Raw genomic sequence first — 14,360 nt, forward strand, 5'->3', positions numbered from 1 at the left:
TGTTGTAAAAAGTACACCACAGTACGTTTACTCCATTCTTGACAATCAGGCCACACATTTTAATACACATTTTTATATCCCATTGAATATTTTCCCTCTGAATGCAGTAAGGAAATGTCCTTGCATGGCACATCCAAGGTTTACCTGTTCATCTGGAATCAGGACTGATTGAACATTTTTGCAAATATGTTGTGCTCACATTCATGAAGAAGTTCACAGTTATGGGAGTACTTTGTATAAGTCGAGAGCAAATGTTTTTTGTTGAATGTGTTATATTTGCAGTGCGCATGAAAAATAATGACCACTGATAAAAAACAAAAATACAATTGCTTTTTTGGTTATGATGGACAGTGGATCTCAGTTTCAAGTATCTTAGCAATTGATAAAAATGAAATACCCCCACTGCAGCTTTTTGTGATCCCTGCACTCCACTTCTCTCAGTGGAGTGCCATCTGCCTAAAGGTTAGATACATAAACGTAAAAAAAAAACATTTTAAAGTGTCATACTGTTAAAGTTAATTGTGCGTTGAAGGCCCCTTTTATTTAGATTCTTTTTGGTCTGTTGTTGACCAGGGCAAGCAGAAAACCCACCTAGAGAGGGCGCCAGTTATATTGTATTACTGAATGCTGAAGCAGAAAGGTTTCTTGAATTGTCTGAGCAGCTTTAAATAGCCAAATTAATAATATTTTATAATATTTTATGTACTTGTTTGAGATGTGTGACAAATGCTTTAGTATGGTTTTAAAATGTATTAATTAGAAGGCTAACAATTGACACTAGCATATTAGTAGCATTGGTATGAGTTTGATGCTAGGTAACTTTGCCCGGCAGCTATCTAAGCTAGCTAGTTAGGCTACCATTTCGGAAAAAATAATCTACGCTGTGGTGACTGTTGGAAATATTTGGAACTCACTCGTGGGGCACGTAAAAAGGGTCTAGCGATGCCTGGACACCTGAAACCATGGTGTCAAGGGTTTCAAGTGTGGATGGACAGCAATTTGACTACACAGAAGACAATACTCTTCTTCTTCAATGCAAAACATATGACTGATGAAGATTCAAGCAATTTATTACAAAACCTTAGGATGTTGACCCTACAAATACACAGTATGAATAGAAACGCAAAATAAGCAGGAGGCTTATTTTTTCAGAAATGTCAACATGCATACTGATTGATGATTGCAATTGTACCTCCTACCATACACAAGATCATTGTATCATGAAAATACAACGACACCCAATCAACATTACCACCTGAATCACATTCTAGCTCAGTCCTTTTTTTTCTTGCACGCCACAAGGAAAACCAAGACTATCATGAGACTGATGGGAGCGAAGGTCAGAACAAGTACAACTCCTTTTGGTGCCTCCAGGGTAAGCTCTTCCTCAGTATAACAATTATGGAAGTACTGGGAGTGGGTCTTGAAGAACAATTCTTGGATTCCATTGTTTGGGTAACGGCAGCCAACAAAAAAAGCCACCGTCTCCAAACATACACTCAGGATGTTGTATGGTCTGGAAATCAATCAAAGAAGACATTGGGAATTGTGGATATTCAGGAGTGGTAGACTTCAGGGTGAATCATTTCATTATTTATTCAATGTTATTTTGTATTTTTTTTACAGTTAGTAATTTCTTTTTCTTAACAGTCGCCTATAACAAAGTGAGGTGAGATAGGTTGTCATCCCCAAATTTTTTTTTTCATTGGATTAAAAGTTATGTAAATCCTCTATGTACATTTTTATGACTGATTACTTAAATCAGTCAACTTTTGGTCCAACTTTGTAAGTTCCTTGAACTATGCGAAGGTGTAGTTTCTGTCAACAGGATGTGGTCTAACCACTGTAAGGGTCAAAATGTGTTGATATACTGTAAAACTGTACTAAAAGCAAGAAGTGAATTAGTTTTATTTTTCTAGCTGGATTAAACATACTGTAGTTGTCAGATATACATGATCCTATTAGGACTAATAATGCATTCTGGTAACAAGTAAAAAATAGATAACTCAGTTATAGATACATTTGTAGATTGGCTCCAATGGTGGCATAACCACGGAGGCGGCAGTAAAATGGATGAAAGAAAACATTACTGGTATGACAGTCTGCTGTCATAATGAGTCATACAACACTGGGTGTGGAGGATAAGCATGCATAGAAACAGTGTTGTTGTAAATCTCAAATGTAAACATGGACTGTCTCTATGCAGCTTCACACAATTGATCAAACTGACCTAAATTCGTACCTATATTCATGAAAAATATAAAATGACAACCTGACAGGCGCGACACACAAAAGCGGCAGTAACATTTTCCCTAAGAAGAAATTTGATTTTCAGTCTGAAGCGTTGAGTGCAAATACAAGCGCTCACCTGATTACCTGTCCCCAGTCACACCACGTTTCTTTGTCCATGGTCATCATAATCTCGTCAAATGGCAAAGAACAATATTTATCAGCCTCTTTCTCCAAGAGCGTCTCGTTGCACTGGGAAAATCCAGGGTGCCCCTGCTCAACCTGAAAGCTCTCTGAAAGTAAAAAAATGCTGTCGCTCACCACACATCCATATATCTAGTCTGCTTGATACGACACACACTAGACAGAGACTATAATTTATTTTCTAAACTAGAACAAGCTGTCAAAAAAACAAATTATTAACTGTGATACACTGTCAATTACCCATAAGCTCATTATTGTTGTGCCAATGTTACTTTAAGTCTTAAGTAACAATAGAAAACAACAAAATAGGTCTTACCATCTTCTTCTGTTATAACATGTGTTGATATATTGGTTGGCAGTTCCATTTCACCTAGAAGTTTAAATAGATTTAGTTAGTATTAGTAGTGTTAGAAAATGTTTGTGAAAATCCTAATCTCTGATTTCTAATTTCCAGAGCATTTCTGTAAGATTTTCACAGTGAGCAATCAATACATGCACATCCCCCTTAAAGGGGGAACCTTCAACGCTCCAGAAATTCAAACACAAGATTACATTTTCAAAAAAGAACAGTAAATAAATGTATACACATACCTAGAACCAGAACTGAGAAAAGTAGGAAGAGGATCATTTTGAAGAAAGTCTTAGACCTAGAATAAACTAAAAGTTGCCAGTTATGAATGCTTGTTATAGGTGTTAGTAGGTCTCCTTATGTACTGAGAGGGAAGTGCATTGAGCAGGCGCAACCCTGCTTTTCCTGTCACTGTTGAAAGATAAATCCCAATGTGTGTGTGTGCGTGTTTGTGTGTGGTGGCGGTGTGTGTGTGTGGGGGGATACAGAATGTTATTCATTGTACAGAAAATCATCATTAAAAAATGACAGTTTGAGAGGTGATCATACACACATTTTACTCGGATTTAAAACACACAAAGAAGAAGTAAAGGAATTTGGGTTTTAATGCTATATTTATTTAAATTAACCAATTACCTTTACAGAACAGTATGCTGGCAATGAAAATGGTATGGAAGCTCCTCTCATCTTACTGTATATAAGTATATACAACACAAGCGCCATAGGGAAAGATTCATGAGGACCAGTTCAATAACATAATACAGATGCAGGAAAAGTATAACACTTTGTTTAATTGTTCAAATAATGCAATACAGTACTTAAACATCCATTTACGTTCCAGGGTTATATATTCAGTCATACAATGTACACAAAGAGACAGGAACATATATAAAGTACATTCATTGTCTGTGTCCAATGCAAAATCTGTGTGTCACGTACCATAGATACACCTTATTTGATGTGAAAAAATGCATGTTGGTTCACAGGCGTACATGTGTGTGTGTGTGTGTGTGTGTGTGTGCGTGTGTAGAGGCACAAATACTCAAGTCACATAAATATTGAATATTGTACCTACTGTATACGGTCAATGCCTGTGACTGAGTGTTTCAGAGTGCCGGTGTTTTTGGCCCATTAAGAGGTCCACGCTACAAGAGCAAGTTTCCTTCCTTCGGCTCTTGAGGTATTTCCCTTCCAATTGTCCTAATGACAACATGCCCCACTATGTAAACAGAAAGTTAGACTGACATGAAAAAATAAGCAATATTTTATAAGCTAATTCCTCAGCAGTCAAATAAACAGATACAATTGCTGTAGGTTTATGGGATTGTTCTCCCGCAGTCTAGATTGATAGTCAAAGCCCCTTATAATAAACATTACACAATAAAGAGTAAAAACAAGACTGAATTTAAGTTTTTTCATCCTCACATTTATACTATATATACTTCATACACATTTATACATGTATACACTCCTCACTACTGGTAACCCTTTAAAGTATTCATAAGATCAAGTATAAATACTATATAAAGTTTATGGGTTCTGATGGATATTAATTTGTTCATGTTTAGAAAAAAAAAAGTTTAAGCAAGTCCACACTTCCTATTCCCCATAGCCCTAATTGCTCAGGATGTCAGGGCCTTTCAGTAGAGACTATCTACACATCTGTCTGGGTAGACAGGAAACTCAGCACTGCTTTGGTATCCAGGGACTGCTGGTAAATGTTGTAAGACATTGTGCTTTACCTAGGCTTTACCCAACCAACTATTAATGTAAATCAAAGAATGATCTTGTTGTCAGATTGCCACTGAAGACAATTCCAATCCAACAATATCAGTACCTCTGAGTGTGATCATACTTGATTGATCATTAATTAGAATGCCAGCAAACCTCCATAGCTTATATGGTAAGTAACATCAAGCCAGTTTACAACAGTCAAAAAGAAAACTTGGAACTCCACTAACATTCAGGATCCTCTAAAGAAACAGCAACATCTAGTGTTGGGGTAGTAAGAGTGACTGAGAATGTCAAAGGGCAGACATGATATCCTTTTACCATTCAAACTTTTTAAATGGCACATAAAACAGAATATCTAAAAGACAGCTGTTTATCACTATTAACAACATATATTACATAATTTTTTTGTGAAACGCATTAACAAGAGAAAAGCCTTTCAAATGAGCAATGCTGCAAAGGGCTTGTTCAAGGGGAGTCAGATGGCTGAGCGGAATTATGCCTGAGAAGAGGTCCATCCTTCAGGAGGAGAAAAACTAAACTAACATTTTATGCAAAGTAAAAAAGCATGCGTGGGTGGTGTGCATAACAGTGTGGTACCCACGAGAATACCGTGTGACAGTAAAAGGGGAAATAGCCTATGTCTTAATATTAGAACTAACATAGAAAGCTAAACAAAAGAGCTGCAATCACAACTGAGATTTCAATGTTTGAACAATCTCGAGAAGACATTGGGAATAAGGTGAGACTTCAGACAAATCTTTTCACCATCAGCCACTCCAAAAACTTCCTAGGACTTCTAGACATGACTTAAATATACATTTTGTTGAGAGATACAAATAAATATATATATATATATTGTTAGACTTCTGTTTGTAAATGTTATTTAAAGATCTGACAAGGCACAAATATGAATCCAACATTATCATGTCAAACCCAAACTTTAAATCTACGATTTATTAGTAAAAAACTCAATTTAACATCAGGTAACTTAATTGAATACATTTTACGACTTATTTTCTCAACACATTCGTTGAATTTTCCCGCCGATGTTCTGCCTGGTTCTAATAGGTCCGTGGCTCAAATCGACTGACTGGACAAAGCCCAGAAAAGCAAAGTACGTTTTTCACATAAGGTTGTGTGTTATTACAGTTACAAATATATATGACCCAAAACGACAACGAGCTGTTGTCATAACTCAAAAAGCTTACTCTACAAAAAATTAGTTTTTCAGCTGGTATATTGATCGAACACAATGTTTTAAGAATGACTAATTTGCTTACCGGGAACAATACATAGCATTATGAACATGAACTTAATTATGCCTCAATTTAAGCTGACAATACAGTCCCATAGCCTACTCACGTGTCCCCTCCTACACAAGTAATCGAAGGCCTCCAGGTTGCTTTTAATTGTTTATAAACCTCCCTTCTTGATCTTAAACTAGTTTTAAATACATAGAAAACGAAATTCATGATGTTCACAAGGGCTCGCTCACAGCGTCTGGACCATGTATATATTTGTACCTTAAAGGTAGCAGCCATAAAAAAGGTCTCATTCTAAAAGTATCTTTTAGTTATGGTTTGATAAAAAGTTATCTTATGAAGTGCATATTGAAAAGCTTAAAATGTAACTTAAACTAAAACAAGTTTTGTTCTTTCGCAGCAAACAATACTTTTCTTTTGAGCCTTGAAAGAAACTTGTTCAAGCTACTTTCTTGTCTGTAACTGATTATGGTGACATGCATGCTGCATTCTCTCTGATAAAGAAGCTAGATAGTGTTTACCATGCTTCTCTGTATTTCATCACTAATGCCAAATGGCTTACTCACCTCTTGGTGCTAATCAAATAAATGTCCTGTATATTGTTGTGCACTTTTTATAACCACGTAGATGACTCTAGGTTTCTTTGTGTTTTATGTGATGTATTGACATTATTGCTGCTGTTGTATTGACCAGGTCTACCTTGTAAAAGAGATTTTGCATCTCAATGGGACTTCCTGGTTAAAAAAGGCCCCTAGGGTATAAGATGACACAGCTCCAAAGATCTTGACACTTAATTGAACCTATGTCTTGCGCTTACCTAGTTTCTATTAGGTCATTCGTAGGCAGAGAATGACATCAATTGTACTGAATTATAGTAAGTGTGGAAACATTTACAACATACAGTACCATCTGAAAGACTCAATAAGTAAATAACCACTTGACAAAGGCCATTTAAATGGTTTTCTAAATGCTTATCAACTATTTTTTAATAGTTAAGGAAGACCTATTATTTCTGGTTAGTCCTTGTTTCCAAGCCTGTCAAACTGTTGTAGTACATATTCTCATGCCTCGGCTATTAAGTTTCTGTGGTTAGACAGTTTTTTCTTTTGAAAGCTACACATGCCACTGCCTACAATGAGGGCAGGTTTCGGTCTTGCTCAATGCAGAGTTGAATTTGAGACGGCTTATGTTGCATTATTGGATGAACCTGTCTGCCCTATTGTGTTGCAAGGTGTAAATGCGTTCCAGACCAACCTAATCAAATGTATTAATCACCTTCTAGATTTGAAAGGTATGTCTATTATCCCTTGTGTTGTCTTAACATTCTGTACACTCCCCTTGTCCTAAGGGTAAAAAATGACCCACCTTCACCAAACCCCTAAAATAAAGCAGCATTATTGAATTTTAAAGTCCTAATCTTTTTTGCATGAAGAAACAACCTGTACTTCATCACAACATTTGTGAATATGCGGGTTTTACCTCTTCACATTGCAGAAAGACTGCATTTAATCAGTCGACAACTATTCGTTTTTATTACGGCAGACCTGCCATAACAGTTTTCTTGACTAAAGTAGAGGTGTATTATTGCTTCATGCTCTGGGTTGTATTATTCCCCATGTTCTTCTTCAGATACCTCCTCTTGTAAATCATTGTACTCGTTCCTTCTGGACATCTGAAAATATCAGATCTACAACTTGCAGATCTGAGAGCTGAGACCCTAACCCTGTTGGGCACTGAAATGTGCAGTCATGGCTTCAGCAAAGAATACTGGGGGTACTGTCATTTGCAGGACCTTTGTAGCCTCTGACTGCATTCCCCATTAGTAAACAATGCTTTGAAGACATTTTTATTTAGTCTGAAATTTGGTTTAGTTTGTCTGAAATTGTTTTTATTTTGTCTGAGAGCTTGAGTCATGTAGGGAGGGGAGATGCTGCACCTGCACACGGAAGTTTTAGCTTTGTCTGAAGTCAATCAGTAGCACAAATAATGCAATTATAGTATGTGTGTGAGTGTATGTGTATGTGTGTGTGTATGTGTGTCACATGTTTTTTTTGTGGTGTGTATAATGGTTTTATAACTGCCGGGTCAAAGATGACCCGTAAGACAATCTTTGTACCCTAGTGGTGTACAAATGATCCCCCCTGATGGACAGTACACAGACAACGCGGGGAGATGGGATGGTGGAGGGTAGCAGCAGCACAATAATTCAACAACCGGGAGTGAGTGTGTGCGTATCCGTTCGGCCTTATAATGCCACCTTATCATACTTGGGCCAATGGGCTTGAAGCAGACCCCCCCACACACACACACACGCCCTCTCCGTTATTTTTGCTAGATGTTTCTATAAGAGAGCTATGTACAAAATGCTCCCTGGTGGAAACCAAATGACCCCTCATCCAATTTATTCTGGAGCCAAGCCTGCTTTTACCGGGATGGAACCAAACAAAAACAAACTCACACCCATGAACTTTGACACATTTAGCTGATTATCATAACCTGCAGCAGGACAATTTGACCAAATTGCTACCCCTTAAGTTACTATTAGGGACATAGAAAGGTCAGAAGGGTGCAAACTCTTGATCATACCAGGTAACACCCAAGTAACCCAAATTTGCATGGTGGGAAACAAGAGAGACACGCCTCCAAAAACCTAACCTACAACTTGCACCACAAGTACTGAACCAAGGGTGAATGACCCAAGAATGAACCCAGAACTTAAAAAAAAAAATTAATTTAATCTTAGCATGTCAAATAAAAAATCATATTGCAAAGCATATTTAGTAGATTTTCATCCCAAAGTGTTTAAATTCAACAATAACAGTACTTAAGAGTGTGCTTCCTGTATATTAAATCAATTAGTAGTTGATGTGCAAAGCTTTATTTTTCTAAGTGGCATGTATTCTGGTTTACCAAGCAGAGTCTCAGAGGTTTGTGGGGCAAAGGAAAAACATCTAAAGGACCTGAGATCAGCAGTGATCATTTTGTATGATAGGCTGGAGATGGTTTAAGAGGTAGGTGTAACACAGAGGCATTTTCTGTCCTCCACAATAACAGCAACATAAGAGGTGAAACTTGTCACTCTAACAAGCAGGTAAGATGCTACATAAAATTAAGTTAATCATGCTTCACGGAAGAAGAAAAAAACATTAAATTAGTTGAACAGGTCTTCAAAATAGTGTGCATGCAGAACTTAATCTGAAGGAATTCAATTTCCAAAATAATTGATATTTTTTTAATAATTATTATTTTAAGAAATATACATTTAAAACCATTCTACAGGATGTTTAAATATGTACATGCATTTGTAACCACCATATTTTATTGTGTGCATTGACATCGGATCTTGGAAAGGACAAAATGCTGGTTAACGCCATTTGTATTTTTTACTCTATATAGGTTTTTTCTACATGTATTGTACATTCCTAAAATATTTGGATTTCTTTTTTATGAATTGTATAATTTGTCATAATTACACACTGTGTAATCAGACCAGATTCAGGAGCGATCGGACGGCAAAGGTTTTTTAAGAAAAAGGGTAGTCAGGGAACAAGCAGAGTTCTGTATCCAGGCCGACAGTGTAATACAGACAATCCAAATCGTAATCCCAGTACAGGCAAAAGGTTGTAATAGCTGGCGAACAGGGAAAAGTAGAGTATCCTATACTTGTCGTCAGAAATATAGGCATGGCAAACGATTAAAAACACAGAGCGGACAAGACTATTGGGGATAAAGGCTTGGACTGAAACTTAAAAAGAGTAGGCTACGACTTTGCAACAAAACTAAGGAATAGGGGTTTAAATATCAACCAAAAAGGGCAAAGAAGCACAGGTGAAACCAATGATTATATCAAAACCTCCTAGCAGGTTGCTCCGTGCATGTTTTAATTGATTGGCATAAATTGTTTCCTCTTTGCCATTTCAGAAATGTTGACAATTTGTTTTTCTTTCTTTACGAACACAAAGGTTATAATATTACCAGAGTTTGACTTGTATCCACGCGTTTATTTCGCTTTGTGGCTGACATCCAAGGACTCTCATAAACTTTGTGACTAATAAACGTATTTGAGGCTTGGTCTTTTCAGTAACAGTTTTTTTTTAACTTTCATATAGGCCTACCTGTATTTTTGAATATATAAATATAAAGAATAAAAGTTAGAATATATAGACTATTATTTTCATTTAATTCAGATAATGCAAACAATAATATATCTAGTGATACAGCCCCATTGTAATTTTCTTATGATAATTAAAGTGTTAATTTACAATAAAAGCACTGACTCAAATTGTATTGTCTTGGACATTGCTCTTGGTGCAATTACACCGTCCAAAATGTGTTAACAACAGTAGATTGTGATAATTTGCAACAACATGATTCCCCCCACCACCCAAAAAAACAAGTAAACAAAATACATCAAATGAAAATTAAATCAAATTTAAATATACAACAGTTTGACAAAGATCTATAGCCTACTTGTATAAATGTAGCATCAGTTGCTCTCTGTTTCTTCTTACCTTTCTGATTAATCCTCCATGCTATTTTGCTGTAGCCTAAATCAAAGTGATACCTATACAGTAATTAACTATAAATAAAACCATAAAAGCACAAAGTAATGATCCCTATTCAATAGCAAGGATGTCAGCGACATGTCAGCGATATCGAACGAGTATGAGAGATAAGATGAACATGTAGTGGTGGCAGGAATTGATAAAGACTCTTGGCACGCGACGCTGAGCGATTTGTAGAGCTGTAGTCATCCCACAACTTCTCTCTTAGCAACGGCCTGCTGTAGTGGCACGCAACTTGGTTGGTTATGACTGAAATATTAAACCTGCTTACTCAAACCACTCCAAACTCATGGAGTATGTTTCCCCATTGACATTTTGATGATTTCCTTTTTTTCCTGTCTGGTAATCAAGTGGTAAAAAGCCTACATGGTAAATGTTAAAATTTTATTAAGCTTTAGAACTTACATTACAATCTAATCTTATGGCCAAATATCTGGTTAGTGCATTTTTATGTTGTAAAATGTTGTCATCTTGTAATGTAATCTTGAATGGGATGTACAGCATTCAGTATTATAGTAATGTAATTTACTAACGTGTCATTTTTCAACAGGTATGTCTGAAACAGATGACTATGACTATGTCAACAGTGACAATGTCACCGACTTTGATTTGTACACCTCTGATTATAACGTCACCTCCACTTATAATGATCTGAAGGAGCTGTGTGAGGCCAGGGACCAGCAACTCACCATCAAAGTGTTCCAGTCATGTGTGTCCATTCTGGTGTTTCTCGTGGGTATTGTGGGAAACTCCTTGGTGATTGCCACCTTTGCATTCTACCGTCGCCTGCGATTACGCTCCATGACAGATGTCTTCCTCTTCAACCTAGCCCTGGCGGACCTCCTCCTCCTGTTCACTTTACCTCTCCAGGCTGGGGACACTCTGCAGGGATGGGTGTTTGGCGTTGCCTTCTGCAAGGCTACTCAGGCTATCTATGCTATCAATACTTACAGTGGCCTACTACTTCTAGCCTGCATCAGCATTGACCGTTACTTGGTGGTAGGACGGGCCCAGGAGGCGCTAAGGCTACGTAAGCGCATGCTAATGATTGGGAAGCTAGCCTCTCTGGCTGTGTGGCTGGCTGCCATTGTCCTGAGCCTGCCTGAGATCATTTTTTCACAAGTGCAGGAAGGGTTGGAGGGGGAGGCACACTGCGGGCTGAAGATATGGAAAGAGCTGGAGAGCTGGAAGGTTAAAACGGCCATTCAAGGAGCTCAAATAGCCGGCTTCTGCCTGCCCTTCCTAATTATGGTGGTGTGCTACTCCCTGATAGGCTGGATCCTGTGTGAGGGGCGTGCAGAGGGGCGAATGAGAGGTTGGCAGCGCCAGCGTACCCTAAAACTTATGATGGCACTTGTGATAGTCTTTCTACTGTTCCAGCTGCCCTATACAGTGATACTCTCTCTGAAAATGGCAGGGCCTTCGTCAACCTGTGAACAAAATGATAGCACCCTGTTGTGGGAATACATCACACGTACCCTGGCATATACCCGCTGCTGCCTTAATCCGATTCTCTATGCGTTGGTTGGGGTGCGCTTCAGGAATGACGTGCGAAAGCTCTTCCATGATGCAAACTGCCTATGTGGGGTGGGGTTGAGTCCTCATCCTGATACTGGTAGCTCTTTGTCCCCCACCTCCACGGGTGTCACTATGCTCTCTGCTTTCTCTGCAGTGTCTCCTCGCAGCTGCCCGATTTACAATCAGGCACCTGTCTGCTTCAGCCCAAACCTTTCTTGTCACCAAAAAACCTCCCATCAAATGATTGTTTCAATCCCAAACTGAATCCTTCTCAACAACTCCTCCTCTATAATTGTATAGAATGCCATATCATTCTCAGAGTAGTAATTTGAAGTTTGGAGTTTATTTATTTAATGTGATCCTCTTTGGTTCATTGAAAATCTGGGTAACGCTGGAAAATGTACGCTTGTATTAGGTGGTACAGTACAGTATACGGTTTTACAGTTAAAAAAAATATTGTAATGCTGTGTCATTAATTGGAAAAAACGTGTTGATAATGATTTTGCATTGTTTGTTATCTGCATTTATGATTCTTTTAAAATTATGAATTCAACTTAAAAGCCTTATTGTGTTGTTTGTTTTCATTGTAATACTTGCTGGATAATGTGGTGTGTTTTCTGTTGTTATTATTAGTAGTAGTTATATGGGACATCATTTTTTATATTCTGTGCTATATGAAAATGAACCATGTTGACAATGACCTTTGTTTTCCATGGGTTTGCATTTTCAAACCTTAAATGTAACTTTTTTACAGTTTAAATGCACAATGCTTTTTGTATCTGTAGCTTAAAATGACAATAAAATAAAATAGACAACCAAGTAACAAACTAATGAAATATGATTGTACTTATCTTGTACTGTATACATTCAATTCTATAAAAAGTGACACTATAAAAACTTTTTGTAAACACACACAAAAACTTTTTTGCACCCTCTACTGTACAATAATGCATATTGCATGCCACTACAGAATATGATTTCCCCATTGCAATCTATTCAGCACTGTGTAAAGTGATGCCAACTTAATCATTTTGTTTCTGGATTCAACAACTTTTCAGACTTCCCTGGCAACTTAAATTTTTTGTATTTTGAACTTACAGCAACTTTTGAACGGTGACTCACTCGGTAAAAAGCATGAATTTCCCCTAAATATTACACAAAAGCGTTTTTCTCTGTTACACACTCAGTCACAACAACTCACTCTGTCTGTCTGTCTGGCTGGAAAAGTGCATTGTGAGGGACTTGTGAGAGTAGTGACTACTAGTAATGGGATGTAGGTGCGTTCAACATTCAATAGTCAATTCCCCGAAAACATCCACTACCGCATCCAAAGGAAGAAATAGTTAATGAATCTAAACCAGCCAAGATCAACAGAGAAATTACTAGTTCAGCATTTGTCAGGTCTGACAACACTGCATCTTTTTCGTAATTATGACCAATTTACTGCAAATAAATGCTCTAAATGACAATATTTTGAGAAGAAACACAATTCTGCAGGTGTCACTTATTTTTTCAAGAGCTGTAGATATACTATGCAACTGTCAGTATGCATGGACACGGGAATGTTAACAAATCACTCTCTGTCACTCTTGAGTCATATTAAAACTTCAGTCTGAATGAACAAACTGTTCATGAAGTACACATCACTAGTAGTGATGTCTCAGTTTAATAGGCAGACAGGTGCAGGCAGCAGTTGGATGAGTTCAAAAACATATGCTTAAAACATGTATAGCATTAGCAATCTTAGGCCTTTAGTAACTTTACTAAATGCTAGCACTCATTACGTCATTGGGTATTCTACATAATGACGCCGTTTTATGTAATGCGTCATTACATCCTCATGCATTACCAACGTCTGGCAACTTCCCCTCAAAATAAATGTGTTGGCAACACTGACTGTATCTGTAGTTAAATACCAGGACCAGTAGATGACGCCCTCTCACACGGAATCCCCACACGTCTTGTCTTGAGTGAGGTGCACAAGCTATTAATGGCATTTTAAACTGGATATGTTAACTTAGTTTGGCTATTTAGCCAGGAAGTAAATTAAGTAAACCTTTAAATTGAGTAAATTCCAAAAGTACACAAAAGTATACAACTATTATTAGCCAATTATTTTAAGCTGTTATATGCACCAGTCTTCTAAAGACTAAACCAACTACTAACTGCATTCTAAACCAACTTCTAAACATGCTTACATTTGCAATAGTAGCACAACTTTATGCTGCATCTTTACCCAGCACCAAAGCTAAGTCCTACAGCCTACTTAACATAGATTCCTATAGATTCTGGTATGGAGTGCTATGTTACACAGCTTCCTTTTATCTAATTTCTATTCTCTACTGACCAGGTGTGGTCAGACCTACGGGTCTAATATAACACTCATAATTTATTTAAAACCTGCTTCCCGATAATATGCCTTTCAGTAACACACCACTCACTTGTTCACTGTAGTCCAGGGTAGTTATCTCATTAGCTAGCCTTCGGCCAGTTCTGAGC

General features: G+C 37.5%; 2 protein-coding genes across 3 annotated transcripts; one reads left to right on the top strand and one right to left on the bottom strand.

The window, feature by feature from the left end:
* On the bottom strand, positions 1–3,169 carry LOC124475549 (receptor activity-modifying protein 1-like). The gene is made up of 4 exons (XM_047032261.1): positions 3,025–3,169; positions 2,750–2,803; positions 2,369–2,522; positions 1–1,516 (listed from the first exon to the last, which is right to left on the bottom strand). Exons 1-4 carry the CDS (start codon positions 3,059–3,061, stop codon positions 1,273–1,275), a joined length of 489 nt encoding a protein of 162 aa, XP_046888217.1. The 5' UTR covers positions 3,062–3,169; the 3' UTR covers positions 1–1,272.
* A 2,071-nt stretch (positions 3,170–5,240) lies between these two features.
* On the top strand, positions 5,241–12,639 carry ccr10 (chemokine (C-C motif) receptor 10). 2 transcript variants are annotated; one of them, XM_047032497.1, is made up of 2 exons: positions 5,241–5,255; positions 10,894–12,639. In XM_047032497.1, exon 2 carries the CDS (start codon positions 10,896–10,898, stop codon positions 12,123–12,125), a length of 1,230 nt encoding a protein of 409 aa, XP_046888453.1. In that variant the 5' UTR covers positions 5,241–5,255; positions 10,894–10,895; the 3' UTR covers positions 12,126–12,639. The 2 variants fall into 2 exon arrangements, with proteins under 2 accessions (XP_046888453.1, XP_046888452.1); XM_047032496.1 differs by lacking the exon at positions 5,241–5,255 and adding an exon at positions 8,693–8,869.
* Positions 12,640–14,360: the final 1,721 nt, after the last annotated feature.

Source organism: Hypomesus transpacificus, chromosome 13, assembly GCF_021917145.1.
Source record: "Hypomesus transpacificus isolate Combined female chromosome 13, fHypTra1, whole genome shotgun sequence".
NCBI lineage: Eukaryota > Metazoa > Chordata > Actinopteri > Osmeriformes > Osmeridae > Hypomesus > Hypomesus transpacificus.

Excerpts from the sequence above, each read along its gene's own strand:
- ccr10 (XM_047032497.1), top strand. The coding sequence starts at position 10,896 with ATGTCTGAAACAGATGACTATGACTATGTCAACAGTGACAATGTCACC.
- LOC124475549 (XM_047032261.1), bottom strand. The coding sequence starts at position 3,061 with ATGATCCTCTTCCTACTTTTCTCAGTTCTGGTTCTAG. Across the intron at positions 2,804-3,024 it reads TTTCTCAGTTCTGGTTCTAG|GTGAAATGGAACTGCCAACC; the intron begins GTATGTGTATAC and ends TTAAACTTCTAG. Across the intron at positions 2,523-2,749 it reads TGTTATAACAGAAGAAGATG|AGAGCTTTCAGGTTGAGCAG; the intron begins GTAAGACCTATT and ends TTTTACTTTCAG.